General features: G+C 38.2%; 1 protein-coding gene across 15 annotated transcripts in view; it reads left to right on the plus strand.

Moving 5' to 3' along the window:
• The window catches only part of RYR2 (ryanodine receptor 2), a 753,432-nt gene that overhangs the window by 476,606 nt on the left and 255,118 nt on the right, over window positions 1-21,708 (plus strand). For all 15 annotated transcript variants that reach the window (XM_074385363.1, XM_074385370.1, XM_074385367.1 and 12 more), the window contains 2 exons: window positions 3,684-3,843; window positions 5,810-5,957. In XM_074385363.1, coding sequence (XP_074241464.1) covers window positions 3,684-3,843; window positions 5,810-5,957 — 308 coding nt within the window. The remainder of the gene's footprint in view (window positions 1-3,683; window positions 3,844-5,809; window positions 5,958-21,708) is intronic.

The following is a 21,708-nucleotide window of genomic DNA, read 5'->3' on the forward strand; positions in this document are numbered from 1 at the left end:
TGTTAACACATTATTGGGCTAATTAAACAGGTGCAAATGCATCTCCACAGATTTTCATTGAGATCACAGATTAAAGCTATTCTAGAAGAAATCTGTATGGGAAGAAGAAAACTTAGAAAATAAAGATGAATGATTATGTCAATATTATCCAGCTTCACACATTAGTAGAACTTGTCTGTAAGTTTTTATTTGGAAGGACCTCCTTCCCACCTTCCACCTTTCAAAAGTACTTCCTCATTCCAGGAGATATTGCAAGAAGGTCTACCATTAAAAACTGGTTTCCGGAAAGGATCACTGCTCTTTGGCAATACATGTATCTCTCGTTAGGGTCGCAATGGCTCTTATCAGTTTTTTGCAGGTGAATATCGAAACTTCATCTGTGTGGCCTCCATGGCTGCTAGATGGCATCAAGGCTGTTGGAAACTGAGAGATGGTATGCTGCCTTATGCTGGGTGACTATGGGCCAGTTGTGGGGAGTGAGAAGTAGTTGTGGGGGAGTAAGGAAGTGCAAAGACTAGGCAATTCATCGTGTACCCTGAGGCTGCCTCCAGCAACTGTTAAACTTGGAAATTAGACTATGGTAGCTTGATTACCTGTTGGTGCATTTGCAATGTACTGGGAGCTTTCTCTTGGAAAAAAAAAAAATTCCAGGCCAGGAGTGGTGGCTCATGCCTGTAACCCCAGCAATTTGGGAGACTGAGGCAGGAGGATTGCTTGAGACCAGGTGTTGAAGATCAGCCTGGGCAACAAAGTGAGACCCCATCTCAAAAAATAACAAAAATAAAAACCGGAAACGTGTAAATATATATATATAACCAAAATATGTACAATTTCTATAGATATATGAATGTTCTTGGTTTTTTTAAATACATAAATATATCTATATATTCTAAAGAAAAAGAACATACTTTCCAAATAAGAACTTATGTCCTTAGCTGTGATTACAGTTTATAGGTTTTTCTATTTAAATGTCAGAAATCTGTCAAGTACAATGATTTATATGAGTTGTAAAAAAAATTCCCACATGGCTTCTTTATGAAAAAACAGAAGCTATGATTAATTGCCCATACATACAGAGTTTTTATTTAAAATGGAGCAAAATTTAATGTCCATAAATTTAACTTAAAATTGAATGACATACACCAGTAATTTGCTCTAATTGTGATAATCTGATCTACTCAAAAGAAAACATTTGTGAAGCTTTTGTCTACAGAAAAATTACCTTTTTTTGTCAGTAGTTAGTTAAAATCTGTATTTTTTTTTTTTTTTTTTTTTTTTGTGTGTGTGTGACAGAGTCTTCCTCTGTCACCCAGGCTGGAGTGCAGTGGCACAATCTTGACTCACTGCCATCTCCACCTCCCAGGTTTAAGTGATTCTCCTGCCTCATCTTCCCCAAGTAGCTGAGATTACAGATGTGCACCACCATGCCCAGATAATTTTTTTTGTATTTTTTGGTAGAGATGGGGTTTTGCCATATTGGCCAGACTGGTCTTGAACTCCTGACCTCAAGTAATCCACCTGCCTCGGACTTCCAAAGTGCTGGGATTACAGTCGTGAGCCACCATGCCCAGCCTTTAGTTAAATTGCTTATAATATATGGGATGTTTTATAATAAAATAGAAGTAATTAAGCTAAAGCCAGGTTTAGTCAACCTTTAAAAAGTTATTTATTGCTGTAATATATTGATTAATTCAACAGATTTTTACTGAATGCCTACCATGTATTGGTCACTAGTCTAGGTGCTGGAGGGTCACTGTGAATAAAATGGGCTAACTTCCTACACCCTGCTTTCAAGGAGTTTGCCTTGTAATGATTCCAGTCATAGCCTGGAGTAATAGTTTATTTTTAAGAGAATTTACAGTTTATTTTCAAGAGCATTTTCTCACGTTTATTTTTATTTATTCATTTATTCCGAGATGGAGTCTTGCTCTGTTACCCAGGCTGGAGAGCATTGGTGTGATCATGTCTCGCTGCAATCTCTGCTCACTGCAATCTCTGCTCACTGCAATCTCCACTTCCTGTGATTAAGTGATTCTCCTGCTTCAGCCTCTCGAATACCTGGGATTACAGGCATCCGCCACTATGCCTGGCTAATTTTTGTATTTTTAGTAGAGACTGGATTTCATCATGTTGGCCAGGCTGGTCTTGAACTCCTGGCCTCATGTGATCTACGAACGTTGGCCTCCCAAAGTGCTGGGATTACAGATGTGAGCCACTGCACCTGGCCTTTTCTGACATTTATTTTTAAGAGCATTTTTCTCATGTTTTAGTAATTGATTTTGTAACTTAGCATAATTACCTAGTGAATGTTCTTGAGTTGAAGATGCATGTATGTCTATATTAATTTGTTAAATAAAAATTAATTCAGGCCAGGCGCAGTGGCTCAAGCCTTTAATCCCAGCACTTTGGGAGGCCGAGGTGGGTGGATCACGAGGTCAAGAGATCGAGACCATCATGGTCAACATGGTGAAACCCCGTCTCTACTAAAAATACAAAACATTAGCTGGGCATGGTGGCGCGTGCCTGTAATCCCAGCTACTCAGGAGGCTGAGGCAGGAGAATTGCCTGAACCCAGGAGGCGGAGGTTGCGGTGAGCCGAGATCGCGCCATTGCACTCCAGCCTGGGTAACAAGAGCGAAACTCTGTCTCAAAAACAAAAAAAAAAACAAAAAAAAAAACAAAAAAAAAAAACAAAAAAAATTAATTCTTTCAACAACTACATACCAAAAGGCTATTGTCTGCTGGGAACTGTTTTAAGGATAATGGCAGTTAGAAAAATGAATCAGAAACAGACCCTGACCTCAAGATATAGTCAGTAATGGGGAATACAACAGTGACAGAAGAATGAAAGGAAAGAAATAATAAAATAGGCTTTGTGCCAATCTCAGTAGTTAAATAAAATGAAACACTATGTGTGTGGAGCAGGGCAGTACTCTTGCCCTTATATGTGTGGGTTGAAAAGTTAATATTTTCAACTTTGTATTTCCCAATGATTAAAACTTATACCTGTTTTATTATAATAGTACTTTCTCTCTCCAGCCTAGAATGTAGAAGGATCTTTCTGCTAAGAGATCCTTGAACTCAGGGGAAATAAAATGCAATCATATTTTAGATGATTATCTAGCTGAGATTTTCTTTACTTTGTAGTCTCTATCTTATTTAATGGCTTCCTAAAAAATGTAACTAGCAGTGACAATAAGGAAATAAATTACGAATACATTTAAATTTCCCTGTAGAATAAGAAGTATCTGAAAGGACATAATGATTTATGAAATAAATATTACATTAATCTGACATTTAACAGTTGAAGAGAAATGAAGACTTCACAGAAAATCTCTAAAATATTTTAATAAGTAACCAATATTTTTATTTAGACTATACAGAAGCCTCAGCTATTAGGAACACAAACAATGACAGGTCCTTTTCATCTTTAAGAGACAGGTATGTCATCCCATTTCTGTCTTATTGATGTGAAAATGAAAACACAAAGATTATATGGCTTTTCCGTCTGATCAGTTATAGCTAAAGTGGAAGGAACCCAGGCTTACAGTCTGGTATTTCACCAATGGTTACCACTGTGGTTTATGGAACAGCTGCAGTGAGGTAGGGCTGTAAAATGATGTTTACAGGGGTTTTTGTGAAAAGGCCAATTGCATGCCAATTTCTTTGTCTTTGATGCGTAGCTACCAGCTGACAAGCGGATACAAGCCTGCCCCTATGGACCTGAGCTTTATAAAACTCACCCCATCGCAGGAAGCAATGGTGGACAAGTTGGCAGAAAACGCGCACAACGTGTGGGCCCGGGATCGAATCCGGCAGGGCTGGACCTATGGCATCCAACAGGTACCCGGGGATTAGCTCTGCAGCATGTGCTCTGAGACTCACTTAAGTGGGAATTAGCGTAACTTGTAACCGGAAGGGTTAAACAATGACTGTTTTAAAACCCATATCCTATAGATCACATACAGTGCATATTTGGACTAAAACACTTCTGTAGTGCTAGACTCAGGAAATTATATGACCTTAGCTCTGGCTGTGTTCATGAATGCATATTAGGTACACAATGAATACCACGTTGGTGACTTATAATATGGTTTTGTGGTATTTCTCTCTGTGAGACTCTATTTTAGGAGAAACTTTTGAAATGTAAGAAGATTGAGATAAAATGATACTAAAACGGGTGCACAATTCCTTATTCACAACCCCTGGGGCCAGATTAATTTCAGAATTCAATCTTTTTATTTGGTTTTCAGAATGGAGATTTGAGGATATATTACATATATATATATGCATAATAACCTTGGTGGGGCAGCTGACTTCAAATTACAGTTCATTCCTCGCAAGGCAGGCAAGGTAATACCAAGAGGGATAAAGACTATAAACATCAGTTTATAGAAACATCGCATCAATTTAGGTTTCACTACTGAGTTACTGTTATGGATCGTTTTACTCCAGGCGTCAGTAGATATTCAGGTATTTAGGTACTTGGGTATTAAAGTAATCAGGATTAGATATTCAGCACAAATTTGCCTGAAAGAGGAAAGGAAGAAAAAGCAAGACAAACAGTATCTCCGGCTGGGCGTGGGGGCTCACACTTGTGGTCCTAGCACTTTGGGAGGCTGAAGTGGGAGGACTGCTGGAGCCTAGGAGCTTGAGATCAGCCTTGGCAACATAGTGAGACTCTCTCTCTACAAAAAAAAAAAAAATAAAAAATTAAGTGGGTGTGGTGCACATGCCTATAGTCCCAGCTACTCACGGGGCTGAGGTGGCAGGCTCACTTGAGCCCAGGAGGTTGAGGCTGCAGTGAGACTCTGTCTCAAAACCACAACAGCAACAAAACAACAACAACAACAAAATACAGTATTTATTCTCTGGTTTATCAGAGCAACCCCTGTCCGTTTCCATAGCTTTCTTTTTTTTTATTTTCCTTGGGAAGGTGTGGTGAGAACATCCACAGCCTCCCGATTCCTGTTTGTGTTAAAGTATTGAGAATTGATTATGCTTCTTGAAATGTGGGAACTTGAGCAAATACTGCAGCAGGTCTCGGACTGAACGGAAAGAAGTCATTTCCAAGTGGCAGTGCCCTACGCACTCGTAGGACTTGCTGTGTCTCTCCCATCCCATGGAAGTGAGTTCTGTGCTCTATCACTGAACATCCTTTTGCCAAGGTAGTAAAATAGCCTGTTCCCTCTCTCTCTCTGTCAACACATTTTAACCCCTGTTTAAATTGGGAGCGTCTTTTATAATAGACAAGTTATGAGTTTTAAAGTCATTTTAGTGCCCCTGGCATTGCCTGGTTTCGCTGGTTGATGGATTCAACCCAATGCATATTTTTAAATTAGAGACATGGAAGGGTGGTCCATAGCACAGCGGCTTTTTTCTGAAGAAGGGAAAGCAGCCTTAAGTTGTTCACTGAAAACTACTGAGGGGGACCAGTACTAATTTGGCTGTTCTTGGAAGAAAACCCTGTCCATGAACTGTACTCAGAAATTATGTGTTCCGTAAGTTCATCCTTTGCCACAAGGACGTGGCAGATGGACGTGGTTAGCGATCACTGAAGTTGTTTTTTGTTACTGTTGTTTTTCTTTCCCATGGAGAGGGCCTGCTTTCCATACATGTGCTTATTCGTTTGATGGAATCTTTTATATTGATAGTGTTTCGGTAACTTTGCAGCCTGGGAAGAAGACTCGGGGATTGTGGAAGGGTCAGGTTTTTCTTATGGGCTTTAAAGTTTGAGGTATTTGGTAGCTACTTATTTTCAAAAGCCCTTGGCATTGCTTTGATGGCTGCACACTGTTTTTCCACGCAGGACGTAAAGAACAGAAGAAATCCTCGCCTTGTTCCCTACACTCTTCTTGATGACCGAACCAAGAAATCCAACAAAGACAGCCTCCGTGAGGCTGTGCGCACGCTGCTGGGGTATGGCTACAACTTGGAAGCCCCAGACCAAGATCACGGTATTTTGGTTTTACTTTCCTCCTCTTCGCTTGCAAGATCACGTAGTTCTTTAAAGCCAAATAAATGAATAACGGGGAGTACTCGATAGAGTTCTCTAGTCTGTGTGTGGAATTTTAGCGAAGTGGATTGTTTCTTCCCCTGAAGGGCACCTGAGGGATTAGACCTTCTCTCAGTAGGGTGGCTCAGGATGCTGATGATTTTGTGGATGGAGAAAATGGACCTATCTTCTTCAAGAGTCTGAGATCAATAGGCACCTCCCTTATTATGATATCATACTCTTCCCCTAACCCACCAGCCCTCCTCCAGAATAGCTGCTTTTTGCTGATTTGGGGTATAAGCCTGTAGCGGAGGCTAGTGTTTCACAAAATTCCACCTTCATCCTTTACACACACGTACAGACAACATTGAGTTAATTAATGTGATAATTTTGCTTTAAGGGAAATGCATTACAATAACTACTCAATAACTGTGTTGAGCACATGGATTTTTAAAGGCTCTTCAAAAATACATTTCCTTAAGTAATTCCTTTGAAAGATATAGTTTAGAATGATCCACTCTTTAATCCTTTGCTCCTGCGGTTTGAGTTAATTTAATACCCATTTTCAAAGAATTATTGGCAAAAATGAAATGAAGATTGTGTGTTTCATCATAGTGCCTATAATTTTTGATGGAAAATTTTAAAACTGTATTCCAAATGTGTTCTAATGGCTCATATTTTCAATGCATTATCTGTACATAAAAGTGGATCTTACTACATTTACATATTAACTATATAAGTGTTTCTAAGACTTTTACAATTATATTATTTATCCTCACAATAACTCTTATGAGGATGATACTTGTATTACGCTTATTTTACAGATAAGGAAACAGAGATTCAGGGACTTATGTGTCTTCCCATTTAAAGTGGCAGACCCAGGATCCTAATCGTAGGCATTCTGACATATTTTAAGTCCTTGAATTGAGTAAGTACACAGTTAGCATCTTGACCGATCTTGTCAGTTACTGGATTCTTACATTTGCTGCAAATTAAATGAGATATCCACTTGTTAATAATATCCATAATGCTAATATAATATCTATCTTGAGTTTAGCTTTATAACAATAGAGGTGTGGTTCACTCATTATGAATCAGATGCTGTTAGGTGTGCAAGATACCAAGAAGATACTGTCTCAAAGGGTATGTAGTTCATGTACGTGAACTACATGGGAAGAAAGTAAACGGTGAAAGGCTTGTAAACCAGAAAATGGCAATCAGAAAGACTTTTGTAAGTCTCTGGAATAGAATAAACCCTCAAAGCTAATTGGTTCTATTTAAATATGTTTTTAAATTGAAATAGACTTTATATACAATAGAACACACACATCTAAAGCGTTCAGTCTGGTCAAGTTTGACAGTTGTAGAAACAAAAGGAACCACTAGCAAAACATCTCCAATATTTTCTTCATTCCAGAAAGTTTCTTTGTGTTCTCAACAAAGTAACCACTTTGTAAGTTCTGTCATTTACAGATTAATTTATACCAAGCAGAAATATAAAAGTAATCTATAAATGTAGATTTTATAGTTATAGTCACTATAATATGTATTTTTTTATATCTGGCTTCTTTTGTTCAACATAATACTTGTATGATCATGCATATTTTGTGTATATCACAAGATCTACTACTCAGTGGCATTTCTTAAATAATAATGCTAATTTACAATTTGTTTATTCATTCTCCTGTAGATGGAATATTTGGGTTGTTTCCAATTTTAGGTGATTATGAATAAGGCTCCTATGAATATTCATATACAAATCTTGGTGTATAGTTAATCTTTCATTTCTCTTAGACTAAATACCTAGAAGTATAATTGCTGAGGCATGTTTTCTAATTTGTGTGTGTGTTTTTTTTTTTTTTTTTTTTTTACTGAATTGTGTCTTTAAAAGTATATTTTATATAGAAGAACCATGCCAGGTATTATTGCAAGATTTTCTTCCATTCGTAGGTTGCGTTTTCATTTTCTTAATGAGGTCTTTCAAAGAGCAGGCATTCTTAATTTGAAGTTCATTTATGATTTTTTTTTTCCTTGATAGTTGTGGGTTTTATGTCCTAGGACATCTTTGCTTATGCAAAAACAGAAATATTTTCTCTTACGTTTCCTTCCAGAGTTTTATTATTTTAGCTTTTACATTTAGGTCTGTGATCTAAAGTCAGTTAACATTTGCGTATGATGCGAGGTTATGATCAAAGTTCATATTTTGTGCAGATGAATATCCAACTGTCCCAGTACCATCTTTTGGAACAGTTATCTTTACCAAATTAAATTACTGTGGCATCTTTTCCAATATCTATTGAACATGTAAGTCAGTCTGTTTCTGGACTGTATATTCTGTTCCATTGATCTGTATGTCTGTCCTTAAGCTAATATTCCATTATCTTTATTTTTGTCACATAATCTTAAAATCAGGTAGGGCAAGTCCTCCAAATTCTTTCATCTTTTTTTTTTTTTTTTTTTTTTTTTTGAGACGGAGTTTCGCTCTTGTTACCCAGGCTGGAGTGCAATGGCGCGATCTCGGCTCACCGCAACCTCCGCCTCCCGAGTTCAGGCAATTCTCCTGCCTCAGCCTCCTGAGTAGCTGGGATTACAGGCACGAGCCACCATGCCCAGCTAGTTTTTTGTATTTTTAGTAGAGATGGGGTTTCACCATGTTGACCAGGATGGCCTCGATCTCTCGACCTCATGATCCACCCGTCTCGGCCTCCCAAAGTGCTGGGATTACAGGCTTGAGCCACCGCGCCCGGCCTCATCTTTCTTAAAGTTGTTTTTGCTCTTCTTCTTTTGTGTTTCTATACACATTTAGATTCAACTTTTCAATTTCATTTGGATGGGATTACAGTTGAATTCATAGGTCAGCTTGGGAAGAATTGATATTTCAGCACTGTTTAGTCAATTAATTCATGAACATGGTACATTTGTCCATTTATTTTCGTCCTCTTTAGTTTCTCTTAGCATTGCTTTGCAGTTTTCAGAGTAGAGGTCTTATACGTTATTTGTTAGATTTTTCTGATATTTTTGATACTATTAAGTTAAAGTAATTTCATTTGCCAACTGTATATGAATATGAGATATATAATTGATATTTGCATATTGATCTTATATCCTATGATTTGGCTAAATTTATATGTCAGTTCTATTTTTTTAAAATAAATTCAATGGAGTTGTCTATATACAATATCATGAGGTCCGCAAAAACCAAACCTCACTATTTCTTTTACAATTGTTACAGCTTTTATGCTTCTTGATTTATTGAACTAGTAAAGAATTCAGAATGCTGTTTAATAGACATGGTAAGAGAGGTTATTCTGCCTTATGGGGGAAAGTTGTAATGTTTCACCATTAAGAATGATATTAAGTATAGCTTTTAGTAGATGTCCTGTATGACACTGAAGAAATTCCCTTCTGTTCTTAGTTTGTTGGGTGATTTGATCATAAATAGGGTCTTGAATTTTGTCAGGTGCTTTTTATTTGCCATTTATGGAATAGATCATGTATTTTTCTCCTTTATTCTGTTGATATCATGAATATCAGTGATTTTCAAATGTTAAACCAACTTCCTTTTTCTAGGATAACTCTCCTTAGTCATGATGCACTGTCCTTTTTTACATCGAGCTGTACTCTACTTGTTCATATTTTGCTTAGGACTTTCATATCTAAGTTTATAGGGCGTACACTGTTATATAATTTTTTTCTTATAATGTCCTTGTTAGATTTTGATATCAATGTAAAGCTAGCCTCCCAAGTAGAAAATTTTCTCTTCTGTTTTCTGAAAGAATTTGTGTTAATGCCGTATTATTTCTTTTTCAAATATTTGATAGAATTTATAATTGAAACCATGAGCCTAGAGTTTTGTCCAGTAGGAAGGGTATTTTATTATGAATTCAATTCATTTGATAGCTTGAGAGATATTTAGATTTTCTATTTACCCCGTGTCAGTTTTGATAAATTATGTTTTTCAGTAAATTAGTTCATTTAATTTAGATTGTCATATAAAGGCATAATATTGCACTAATGTGCTCTTATTCTTTTAATGTCTGTAAGATTGGTAATGATATACCCCTTTTCATTCCTGTTGTTGATAGCTTGTTTTCTCTCTTTTTATCTTGATTGTTCCTCTAAGGGATTAATTGATTTTATCAATATTTTCAATGGTTAATTGATCTTAAGTACATTTTTGTTTTGGCTAAACTTTCAGACATTTAATAATATTTGGATTTAATAATCATGGATTATTATGAGTGATCTGCCATGGTTATGTGTGACAATGTCTTACATTCCCTAAGGAAAGTGTGGCATTTTTGAGTGACTGTGGCATCCTCTGGAGAACGTCACAGTGTCAAGAGATCCTGGTTTCACAGCTTTTACATGACCTATTAAGTGTACTTTCTAATGAACAAATGTATATATCAGGCATACAGATATTCACTAACCTAACATTACCTTATGATAATATAGTACTCCCAATATTATTCTTGCATATTTTCAAATATTTGATTCAACTACTCGGTTTAGGCAAAAGAAGGGCGTAATAATCATAGAATTCTTGAGCTCCCCTCTAACTTTATAATTCTTTAACATTTGTGTATCCCTGGAGGATGTAAGTAGCAGAGGTGACAGTCGATATATTTTTAGGTTGGAAAGATACTTATATAATGATAATATAAAGTTTTGGGGAAAACACTCACACATGGTTTTATAGTCTGACACATCAACCATTTGATTTCCTTATGTTTTCATTCCTTTACACATGAATATTCATATTTTTGGTATCTATAGTCTTTTCTTTTTGAGACGAAGTTTCGCTCTTGTTACCCAGGCTGGAGTGCAATGGCACAATCTCGGCTCACTGCAACCTCCGCCTCCTGGGTTCAGGCAATTCTCCTGCCTCAGCCTCCTGAGTAGCTGGGATTACAGGCACGTGCCACCATGCCCAGCTAATTTTTTTGTATTTTTAGTAGAGACGGGGTTTCACCATGTTGACCAGGATGGTCTCGATCTCTCGACCTCGTGATCCACCCACCTCAGCCTCCCAAAGTGCTGGGATTACAGGCTTGAGCCACCACGCCCGGCCTGGTATCTATAGTCTTAATAGAGATGTAATTACTTGTTTTCTTTCCACAAGTAATTGTTTTCCTTTCAAACATTATGAAAGTTATTTACTCTACATTTAGAAGGAATTCTCACAACATTGCTTTCATGATACTCATTGAAAATTACAAAGAGAGAATGCCAAGGTCTGGTTGACTCAATTCTAAACTTACAAATAATAAGATAATAAATATAAAAAGTTATAGATAATAACTAAAAATAAGGGGAAACAGTAGAGGTCAGAGAAATGATAACCTGAGGTCTTCAAGGAAAGAGTTCATTATGATTGGTATCCAAGAAAAGGAGGACGTTTTTCCCTGTACATAGAAATATGCATTACATGTCAGACAGAAAAAAAATCAATGATGGTTATATTTTAAAGATATTGTCACTTAAGGGCATAAACTGTATTCAGTGACACATGATACATTTGCTTTTAGAGACAGCTTTACTCCAGAATGATGCTGGAGAAGTAAAATGTTAAGATGTTATTCTGACATACAGTATTTTATACTATTTGTAGCCACTATATATTAATCGTTTCATCTTTCTAACATGCTTGTGGACAACTTATTGCTATCTTATGGGTACCTACTTTCTTCTGAATTATGTGAATTTCAGGAAGACAGAAAAGGAGCTTATATTTACAAAACCTGTGTTGCACTTCATTTTACTTCCATATTTGAAATTCTTCTCATTTCCATTTTATTTTACTATGTAGATATGGAACATCTGCTGTGCCTAGTTCTGGGAATTCAGTGATGAATACGAGTATTGTCTTATGTAGCTCTCAGTGTAGATAGGGAAAATAGATGAAACTGCCACCACTACCATGCAATGTAAGCCCAACAGTCATGTCACACGGGGTTTAACTCAGCTTGGTGATATAAGTGAAATCTTTACAGAGGACGTCTGTTAGTTATCTATTCCCTACAGCAAACTACCCTTCCCCACCAAAAAACTCCTCAGTGGCCCAAAATAACAAACATTTGTTATCTCGAAAGTTTCTGTGGGTTATGAATGTGAGAGTGGTATAGTCAGCTGCTTCTGGATGATGGTCTCTCTGAGGTTGCTATTAAGTTGGCCAGGGATTAAGTCATCCAAAGACTTCTCTGGAGTTGGAGCGTTTGATACTAAGACAGCTCACTTGTGTAACTGTTGGCTAAAGAACTCGCTTCCTCTCTGGCTGTTGGCAGAAGACACAGCCAGAAGGGCACTGCCTTGCCACACAGAGCTCTTCATAGAGATGGTTGAGTACCTTCACGTGGAAGTTGACTTCCCGCAGAATGAAAATTGAAGAGTGAGTAAAAGGAGAAGCCTGCAATGCTTGTTATAATTACTTCTATCATATTCTGTTCGTTAGAAGGAAATCACTAAATGAAGCCCACACTTTTTGAATGGAGGTGTACTAAAGTATTTTTGGACATATTTTAAAACCACCAAAGTAGGTAAAGCTAGCTCAACTGGGTTCATGTACTTCAGGCAGAGAGAATAGTATATGTAAAGGCTTAGAGACAGAAGGAGGGTGGCAAATGGGAATTTCAGAGAGGTTTGCATGACCACATGTAAAGTGGACTTTGAAAAGTGGCAGTAGATCAAGTAGAGGAGGCGGGAGTTGAAATAGATTTTTTTTTTTTTTTTTTTTTTTGAGATGGAGTCTTGCTCTGTCACCACACTGGAGTACAGTAGCACGATCTCAGCTCACTGCAACCTCCACCTGCCAGGTTCAAGCGATTCTCCTGCCTCAGTCTCTGGAGCAGCAGGTACTACAGGCATGCGCCACCACAGCCAGCTAATTTTTTGCATTTTTAGTAGAGATGGGGTTTCACCATGTTGGCCTGGGTGGTCTCAATCTCTTGACCTCATGATCCACCCTCCTCAGCCTCCCAAAGTGCTGGGATTACAGGTGTGAACCACCATGCCCAGCTGATTTTTTTTTTTAACTAAAAGAATGATTCTAGTGGCTGTTTAGGAAAAAAAACTGAATGTAAACAAAACTGGAGGTGAGGAGAGCAGTTTGGAGACTAAAAAAAGAGTATGGATGAGGAATGCTGGAGGCCTTATCTTTGGCAATACTGTGAACAGAGAAAATTATTTGGCATTTAGAAGTAGAATCAGCAGGACAAAGGAGGCATCTGAGATAGTTTCTGGATTGATAGATGTCAAATACACATATATTGATTGGGAGCACAGGAATTGGAGCAGATGGACATAGGGGAGTAGGAAGATTCTGTATTTTATTGTAAACATGTTAAGTTTGAGGTGCATGTAAGACAACTCAGCAGAGATACCAGGATTCAATTACATATGTAAATATAAACGTGAGACTATTGCTAGAGAGAAGCAGAGGGTTAAAGATTTCACTTTTCAAGTGAAAGAAATTTGGACGTTTTTACACTAAGGGAGAGAGAGGTTGAAAATAGAGAAAGAGGGGCTTGATGAACTGTGGTCTCTCAGGAGGTTGAAGGGAATGAAATTCAGAGCATGGGTAAAGAGATCATCCTCATATAAATGGAAGAACAACTCTTGCTCCCCTAAGGTTAGTAGGAAAGAAGTGAAGATTGAAGATGATGCAAAAACCTTCAAGAGAAAACTGAGGGTAATCTACTATACAATTACTGTCTTCAGGCTGAAATAGAAAATAAGTTTATTTTCCTAAGGAGTAGAAGTCAGGGAAGCCTGGACTAGATTAGAAGCCTTAAAGAGAGCAGTAAAGATGTGTTGGTTATAGAATTCTCAACTGACAGGTTTTTTTTTGTTTGTATTAGTAGTCAGATATATCATCGCACTGCCTTCTGGCCTTTATGTTTTCTGATAAGACATTGCCAGTAATCTTTTGGTGGGTCACTTGTATGTGATGAGTTGCTTATTTCTCTTGCTGTTCTCAGGATTCTCTCTCTGGTTTTGGATTTGAACAGTATGATTACGATATATCTGGTTTTAATTTCTTTGCGTTTATCCCCAAAGTTTATTGTACTTCTTAGATGTGTAAATGAATGTTTTCATCAAATTGGCAAAGTTTCTGGCCATTATTTGTTCATTCTTTCTTCTTTTTTGTATCTTCTTAAAGTCTGTGACTTTTTTTTTTTTTTTTTTTTTTTTTTTGAGATGGAGTTTCACTCTTGTTGCCCAGACTAAAGTGCAATGGCACGATCTTGGCTTACCGCAACCTCCAGCTCCCAGGTTAAAGTGATTCTCCTGCCTCAGCCTCCCAAGTAGCTAGGATTACAGGCATGCTCCACCATGCCTGGCTAATTTTCTATTTTTAGTAAAGACAAGATTTCTCCATATTGGCCAGGCTGATCTGGAACTCCCGACCTCAGTTGATCCACCCACCTCAGCCTTCCAAAGTGCTGAGATTGCAGGCATGAGCCACTGCATGCAGTCACAGTCTGTGACTTTTATTATGTGTATGTTGATATGATTGAGTGTATCCCACAGGCTTATCTTTCTTCACTTCTTTTTCTTTCTGTTTTTCATACTTGACTAATGGGCTTATCTTCAAGTTCGTTGATTCTTGTCAGCTTAAATCTGTTGTTGAGCCCTCTAGTGTATTTTTAATTTCAGTTACTGCACTTTTCAGCTCCAGAAATTTTGGTTCTTTTTAATAATTTGCCTCTTTATTGATATTCAGTATTTGGTGAAGCATCATTTTTATATCTTTTTTTTTTCTTTGAGATGGAGTTTTGTTCTTGTTTCCCAGGATGGAGTATAGTGGCATGATCTCAGCTCACTGCAACCTCCATTTCCTGGGTTCAAGTGATTCTTTTGCCTTAGCCTCCCCAGTAACTGGGATTACTGGCATGCACCACCATGTCCAGCTAATTTTGTAATTTTAGTAGAGGCAGGGTTAGGGTTGCACCACGTTGGTCAGGCTGGTCTCGAATTCCTGACCTCAGGTGATCCACCTGCCTCGGCCTCCCAAAGTACTAGGATTATAAGCATGAGACAATGCACCCAACCTCATTCTTTTCTTTAGTTCATTACACATGGTTTTCTTTAGTTCTTTGAACATATTTAAAATACCTAACTTAAAGTCTTTGTCTAATAAGCCCAACATCTCGGCCTCCTGAGGAATAATTTCTAATGACTGCTTTTTCCCCTTTATGTATGGGAGATGCTTTCTTGTCTTTTTGCACGTCTCACAATTTTTGTGAAATATTGGACATTTAAAATAATGTAATTTGGTAACTCTGTATTTGCCCGTATTTCAGATGTTGATGTTGTGCTTGTTGTAATTGTTTGCTTAGTAATTTTTCTAAGCTAGTTTAGTAGAGACTGTGTTGCCTGTCATATGTGGCCACTGAAGTCTCAGTTTCATTAGCTTAGTGGTCAGCTAATGGTAGGACAGAGACTTCTTTAAATGCCTAGAACCAATAAGTCTCCCAGTCTTTACCAAAGAAGAGGCAATATAATGTGAGCATGTTGGCATATGCCTTCAACACTCAACTAGGCAATTTACAATTTCACATTAGTCTTCTCTTACTGCACGTGCAGAGCCGCAAGCTCTTTCAGAGGTGTGAGCTTTCTCATGTTTTTCCTGAAGACATTCACAGCCCTGGGCCTGAGCATGGCTTTCTAGAGTCCCAGGAATATGTCGGAGCATCTCATATCCACTATGGATCTTTCATTCACCAGCTTTTCCTTTTAAACTTCTTGGTCAGTTGTTGTCTGCTATTATTGGTGCCTCACAGAGCTGCAAGGCGAACAAACTGCCCCAGATGATTTTCAGTGAATGTCCTTGGAGAAATGACTCTTTGCATCAGGCAAGCTCTAAGTTAAGTGGAATAAAGATAAGTTTTACAAGTGGAATTTTCCAGAAAATGTAACATAATGACAGTTATCGGGAACTGGGCTTTGGAAGAATTCCAACTCTGTTCCGCCCACTTCTGGGGCTTGTGGGTGGTGATTTTCAGTATGCCATGGAATGAGAGAGAGGGCGATGTGGCTAACTAAAACATCACTAGTTTGCTGTTCTTACCAACATTTGGACATTTTTATCAAATAAACACTCCCTGGATTTTTGCCAGCCTGTCGTTAATTTCCAGAGCTATGAGAAATCTGATTTGCATAATTTTTGCCAGTGCTCTCATTAGTTTTATGGAGAAAAAGATTTTTGGAAGTTCTTTCTCCACCATTTCTGCTGATGTCACTTAGCAATAAAGATTAAAAATAGCTGTTTTGTGGGATGGAGCAGAGAACAGACTGCAAACAGATAAAAGCATTGTGGAGAAACATTGATAGTCCAGTTGAGGTTAGAGACTGTGAGTTAGTGGTTCCAATCTGTTATGTGCATGTGCTTTCTGGTGAACTCAGCCCAGCAGGTAGAGAGGTTGAGAATGAAGGTAGTGAAACTGGACAGCCATTGGGGTTAACAGAACAAGCAGGAGAAAAAGTAGTAAGTGCAAGAAAGTATGGAAAGTTAAATAGGTAAGGAAGGGAAGAAAGAAGGCATTTAATGAGTTCGAAGAGTGCATGTGTTTGTATAAGAAAATGAGAAAACCAAGAGGAAGAAATGGTGATCACACAAATGGCACATCTCTGAATTTTAAGAATTTAGATATAGAGCCACTGGCAATTGCTTGACAAGGTTCGATTGTACTTAAGTTATGTGAACAGTGAGCAGTGAGAATAGAGTTGTGTATTCCAAAGCAGAAACTGAGATCATGTTTATTGTTGTATGCCAGAATCCAACAGCATGCTTCGCAGTAGGGATACAGGTGATCTATATGGAAAATACGTAAGAAGAAAGATTAATTTTCCAATGGGAGGAATCAGGAAAGGGAGGAAACGTCTTCAGAGTTAGATGTTGGGAGGATCAAAATTTCAGCAAGTAGAAATTAGTGTCAGAAAGGCCATCACTACTAGAAAGAAAGTACATCTGATGTGATTAGGTATGAAAGAGTTGAGGAAGGGTAGATGGTCCACTTAGGATGAAATGTAGGATACAGCTGGGGACAGAGAACAGTCATAGGTGAAGGTAGAAGGATTAGGACAAAATATGGAATATCTTGCAAACTCAGCTAAGAAATGTGGATAAATTTATATAAGCAGTACCAACCAGCCCCAGGAAGTTTTAAAGCAAGAGCTTGACGTGTGATCACAGTTTACAATAGCAATATAACTATGGCAACAGTGGGAAGGGACAGATTGGAGCGGGGAGTGCTTGGAGATAGACTGGTTGGGAGGCTTTAGAAAAATTGTTTTGTTGAACAAGGATGGTGGGAATGAAAAATTAAAAGATAGATGTTGAGAGATGCTATAGCATAAAGCAAAATCAGTCTGATTATCACTAAGATGAGATTAAAAACATTAATTTATAGCAGTCTATATGCTATTGCTGACTTTTTAAAAAAGTCAAGGACATAAAAGGTTTGATAAAATAAAATCGAGCCTTATGTAATTAATCAGAATTATAATTTATTTTCTCTTAGGAAAATGCTTACATATTCCCAATAAAATACAAACTCGGTATTCGAGTTGTAGTATCTTTGGAGTATTGTTCTCAATAATATTTTAAAGCATTTAAAAATGGAATTATTTACTACAAGGTTTAATCAACATTTGAATTGTTTTATCCAAAATAATACCAGGAAGTTGAAAGGATGGCTGCTTAATACCAATAATTTTAAAAAATATTACCATTAGACCTAAAAGATTCTAGATACGTGTATAATTTTAGCTTTTCCTTATAGCTGCTTGAGTTTTTAAATATATAGTTAGATCTTGACTGCCCTCTAGTGGCAAATGTTTTTAGATGTCTAGTTTGGGGAGCAGGGTGTATGGTTACTTTAGGACTTTTTAGGCCCTAGTTAGGTCATTGGCTGTGTGTCATGCCTGGGAGGTACTGGAAACACAGTCTTTTCTCAGTCCTTTGCCTTCATCTTGAGGTGGTTTGTTAATAATATAATTCCTGAATTGTTTCTACTTTGAATACAAACAGACTCGATAATGTATGACAGGACTGTGTCTCCCAGTTATTCATTTTTAAATGTCTATTATTATTATATTCATTATAACAGCATAAACATCACTTATATAACACACTTACATGAGTTATAATTGCCTGCCAAATACATAAATGTATCATGTTTAAAATTAAGCAAAGCATAAGGATGTTTGGGGGAGAGTTCTATGCCTTTGGCAGGATGCCACCCATTAGCTATTTGCCTGAGCTCCTATATCCAGAGCTTGGAAGAGTCTCTGTTTCTAGGTACAGTTTGGCGGGTATATATGGAGCACTTACTTTGTGCTCAGGGGCTTGATGTTATAAGGTATGCAAAATAAATGTGTTACAGACCGCCTGGATCTTTTTTAAGAACACCTACAAACCCAGATTTCACTTTGTATCAGTATTTTAGCAAGAGGTGTTTGTTGAACTGTTGCTTCTTTAGAAAGTGGTTGAAAACTAACCTAAACTAATTTAAGAAATATATACCATGGGCGAGGCACGGTGGCTCACGCCTGTAATCCCAGTACTTTGGGAGGCTGAGGTTGGTGGATCACCTGAGATCAGGAGTTCAAGACCAGCCTGACCAACATGGTGAAACCCCATCTCTACTGAAAATACAAAAAACTTAGCAGGGCATGGACGGTGGCACATGCCTGTAACCCCAGCTCCTCAGGAAGCTGAGGCAGGAGAATTGTTTGAGCTGGGATGTGGAAGTTTCATGAGCCGAGATAGTGCCATTGCATTTCAGCCTGGGCAACAAGAGTGAAACTCTGTCTCAGCAAAAACAAAAACAAATAGGAAAATCCACAGAGATTAAAAAAGAAAATGAAGTGTTTTTTGTTTGTTTGTTTTTGGTGAAGTTTCAGGCATGATAGTGTCTGTGAACCACATGTTTGTTTCAAGTTCAAGTTGAGTGTCATCAATGAACATACGAATAATACGGCATTAGATCCGGGAAAAAGGATGCCAGGGCTAAGAAATTCTGCATTGTTCTTACTGCACTATAATCTCCAAATACCGCTCCCTATTTTCATTCCCTATAGTAATAGAAGGGATTTGTGCTATGTTTTAATTCCAAAAGAATTTTGTAGGGGGCTTTTGGGGAAATTATCTATTATATTTTGTACCAAATTTGCCTGCTAAAGTATTTTATTTGAGCTGATATTAAAATTTGTTTGTGTGACTTGAGCACACTACACATATTTGTGATGTCTAGACATCCTGGAAACCAAACAGAGAAAGAGAACCTGGGATTTTTCAGCAGTTTAGTTTTTGAAAAAAACCTAAATTCTATATTTAGAAAATTAGAGGTTAAATCTATTAATGCATACTAGAAATGTAATGTAAGATTTTATTCACAAATATCAATATAATTAAAAATAAAGATAACTGCCTGATAATTTTTTCTGTCAGGAAAATAATCTCCAAATGTTTGTGTAATTTATAGGTCATATTTAATATCTCTTCGATTCATTTAGGGAAGGTTACAGGCATATTTTAAGGAAGGAATTGATCAGTAATCTGTTTTTTGAGGAAATATTAACTCTGAATGAAAATTTGACTTTTCCTGTTTATTTAATATTGTGTGGCACTGAGAACCAGTTTCTTTTCTTTCTTTCTTTTTTTTTTGGACAGAGTCTTGCTCTGTTGCCCATGCTAGAGTACCATGATCTTGGCTCACTGCAACCTCCACCTCCCAGGCTCAAGCGATTCTCCTGCCTCAGCCTCCCAAGTAGCTGGCATTACAGGCATGTGCCACCATTCCTGGCTAATTTTTGTATTTTTAGTAGAGACGAGTTTCACCATATTGGCGAGGGTGGTCTCAAACTCCTGACCTCAAGTGATTCGCCTGCCTTGGCCTCCCACAGGTGTGAGCCACTGCACCCGGCCAAGAACTAGTTTCTTAAAAGCACAAACTATCTTTAGATATCATAAAATCTGATAGAATTTTTTTCTCTCGAAAACAAAGTTTAAGATCCTATTTTTCAAAACATATTCAATTACTAAGTAATAGGCATGAGAATTTACGCTTAACCACGGAGGTGCTTCTGTCTCTTATTAAGAGACTTAAGCTAGTTTTTGAAGGGTTAGCCAGCAATTACAATTAGTTCTACGTTCAATAATCACCACCACCATTATCAAAAAGCAGTGATTGATCATTTCATTAACGAAGCCCATGTGGTAGGAGCTGCCTCATGCTGCAGCCCTGTGGTCTTCACTGCTTTACTTTGTCTAATTTTAAACTGTTACATATGATCTAGCTGGACGTTTATTGGCAACCTTTAGTGCTTATCTAGATTATTTTTATAGTTCTAATTTGAGCATACTGAGTCAATGATTGAACTGTTATTAAGTTTTTAGTATGCATAAAGTTTTTCCTAAATCTTTTTTTTTTTCAAGTCAAAGCTGTTTTATTATCATTCACATTATTTCATACAAAAAAGAATATAGCAAACGGGTCATGGTTGTACATTAAAAAAAAAAATCCAGGTTTGTTGAGGTTGCATTATTTCCACCTGGGAAAAGGGGTGCCCCAGCATCAGATGCAGCAATTGCACTTGTCCAACGCCCCTTTGCAAATGCAGCCCTGGGCAGGCTTGGCGCAGCCCACAGGGCAGCAGGAGCGGCAGCTTTTCTTAGAGGAGCTGCGTTTGCACTGTCTGCACCTGCAGGAGCCGGTGAAGGTGCAGGAGTCACCGGCAGCCCCGGGGCAGTTGGATCCATAAAAATATGGAACACGTCATGAATTTGCGAGTCATGAATTTGCGAGTCATGAATTTGCCCCTCGTGAGGGGCCACGCTCATCTGTGTATCGTTCCAGTTTTGGTGTATGTGCTGTTGAGGCGGGCACGGTCTTACCTAGACCTTAAGGAGAAACAGATAGGAACTAGTTTCTTTCTTTCTTTGTCTTGGTTTGAGGCAGGATCTCACTCTGTCACCCAGGCTGGAGTGCAGTAGTGTGACCATAGCTCACTGCAGGCTCGACCTTCCAGGCTCAAGTGATCCTTCCATATCAGCCTCTTGAGGAGCTTGGACTTACAGGCATGCGCTACCATGTCTGGCTGAACTTTCTGGAGAGGCAGGGTTCCACTATGTTGCCCAGGTGGGTCTCAAAATCCTGGGCTCAAGCGATCCTCCCACCTTGGCCTTCCAAAGTGTTGGCATTACAGGTGTGAGCCACCACATCTGGCTGAGAACTGGAATTTAACCAGTATCTAGTGACTCTGTGCCAGCTGTCGGACGCAAAGTAGGAAGAAGAGGGGTTATAACATGAGGCGGCCTTCAAATTCCACCATTTTTAGTTTGGTGGAGTCTGAAGTGTCCTCCTCTGCATCTAACTCAGATCTTAGCTGAGGTGACCACCTTCTTTGAGACATCAATTCAGTGGACACTCCTTCCCAATCCCTGTGATTTCTGAGGGACTTATCATCATTCTGGCGCTGGGTTCCTCAGTCTGAGGCTTCCCCGTCTCGTCGCTCTCAATCTCACCTGCATCTCATTTCCTGCAGATCCTTTTCCCTCTTTTGCGTGCTGGTCCCAGTGTTGGATGCTGACCTTTCTATTTTTTCCCTGATCGTTTAAATACAGCATTTGGATGTGTAGCGGATTACAGTGAAGCTGTGTGGCAGAATGGAAACGTTTTGTATCACGTTTGAGTTCCTTCGCCATC

The sequence above is a fragment of the Saimiri boliviensis genome, chromosome 14 (assembly GCF_048565385.1).
Source record: "Saimiri boliviensis isolate mSaiBol1 chromosome 14, mSaiBol1.pri, whole genome shotgun sequence".
NCBI lineage: Eukaryota > Metazoa > Chordata > Mammalia > Primates > Cebidae > Saimiri > Saimiri boliviensis.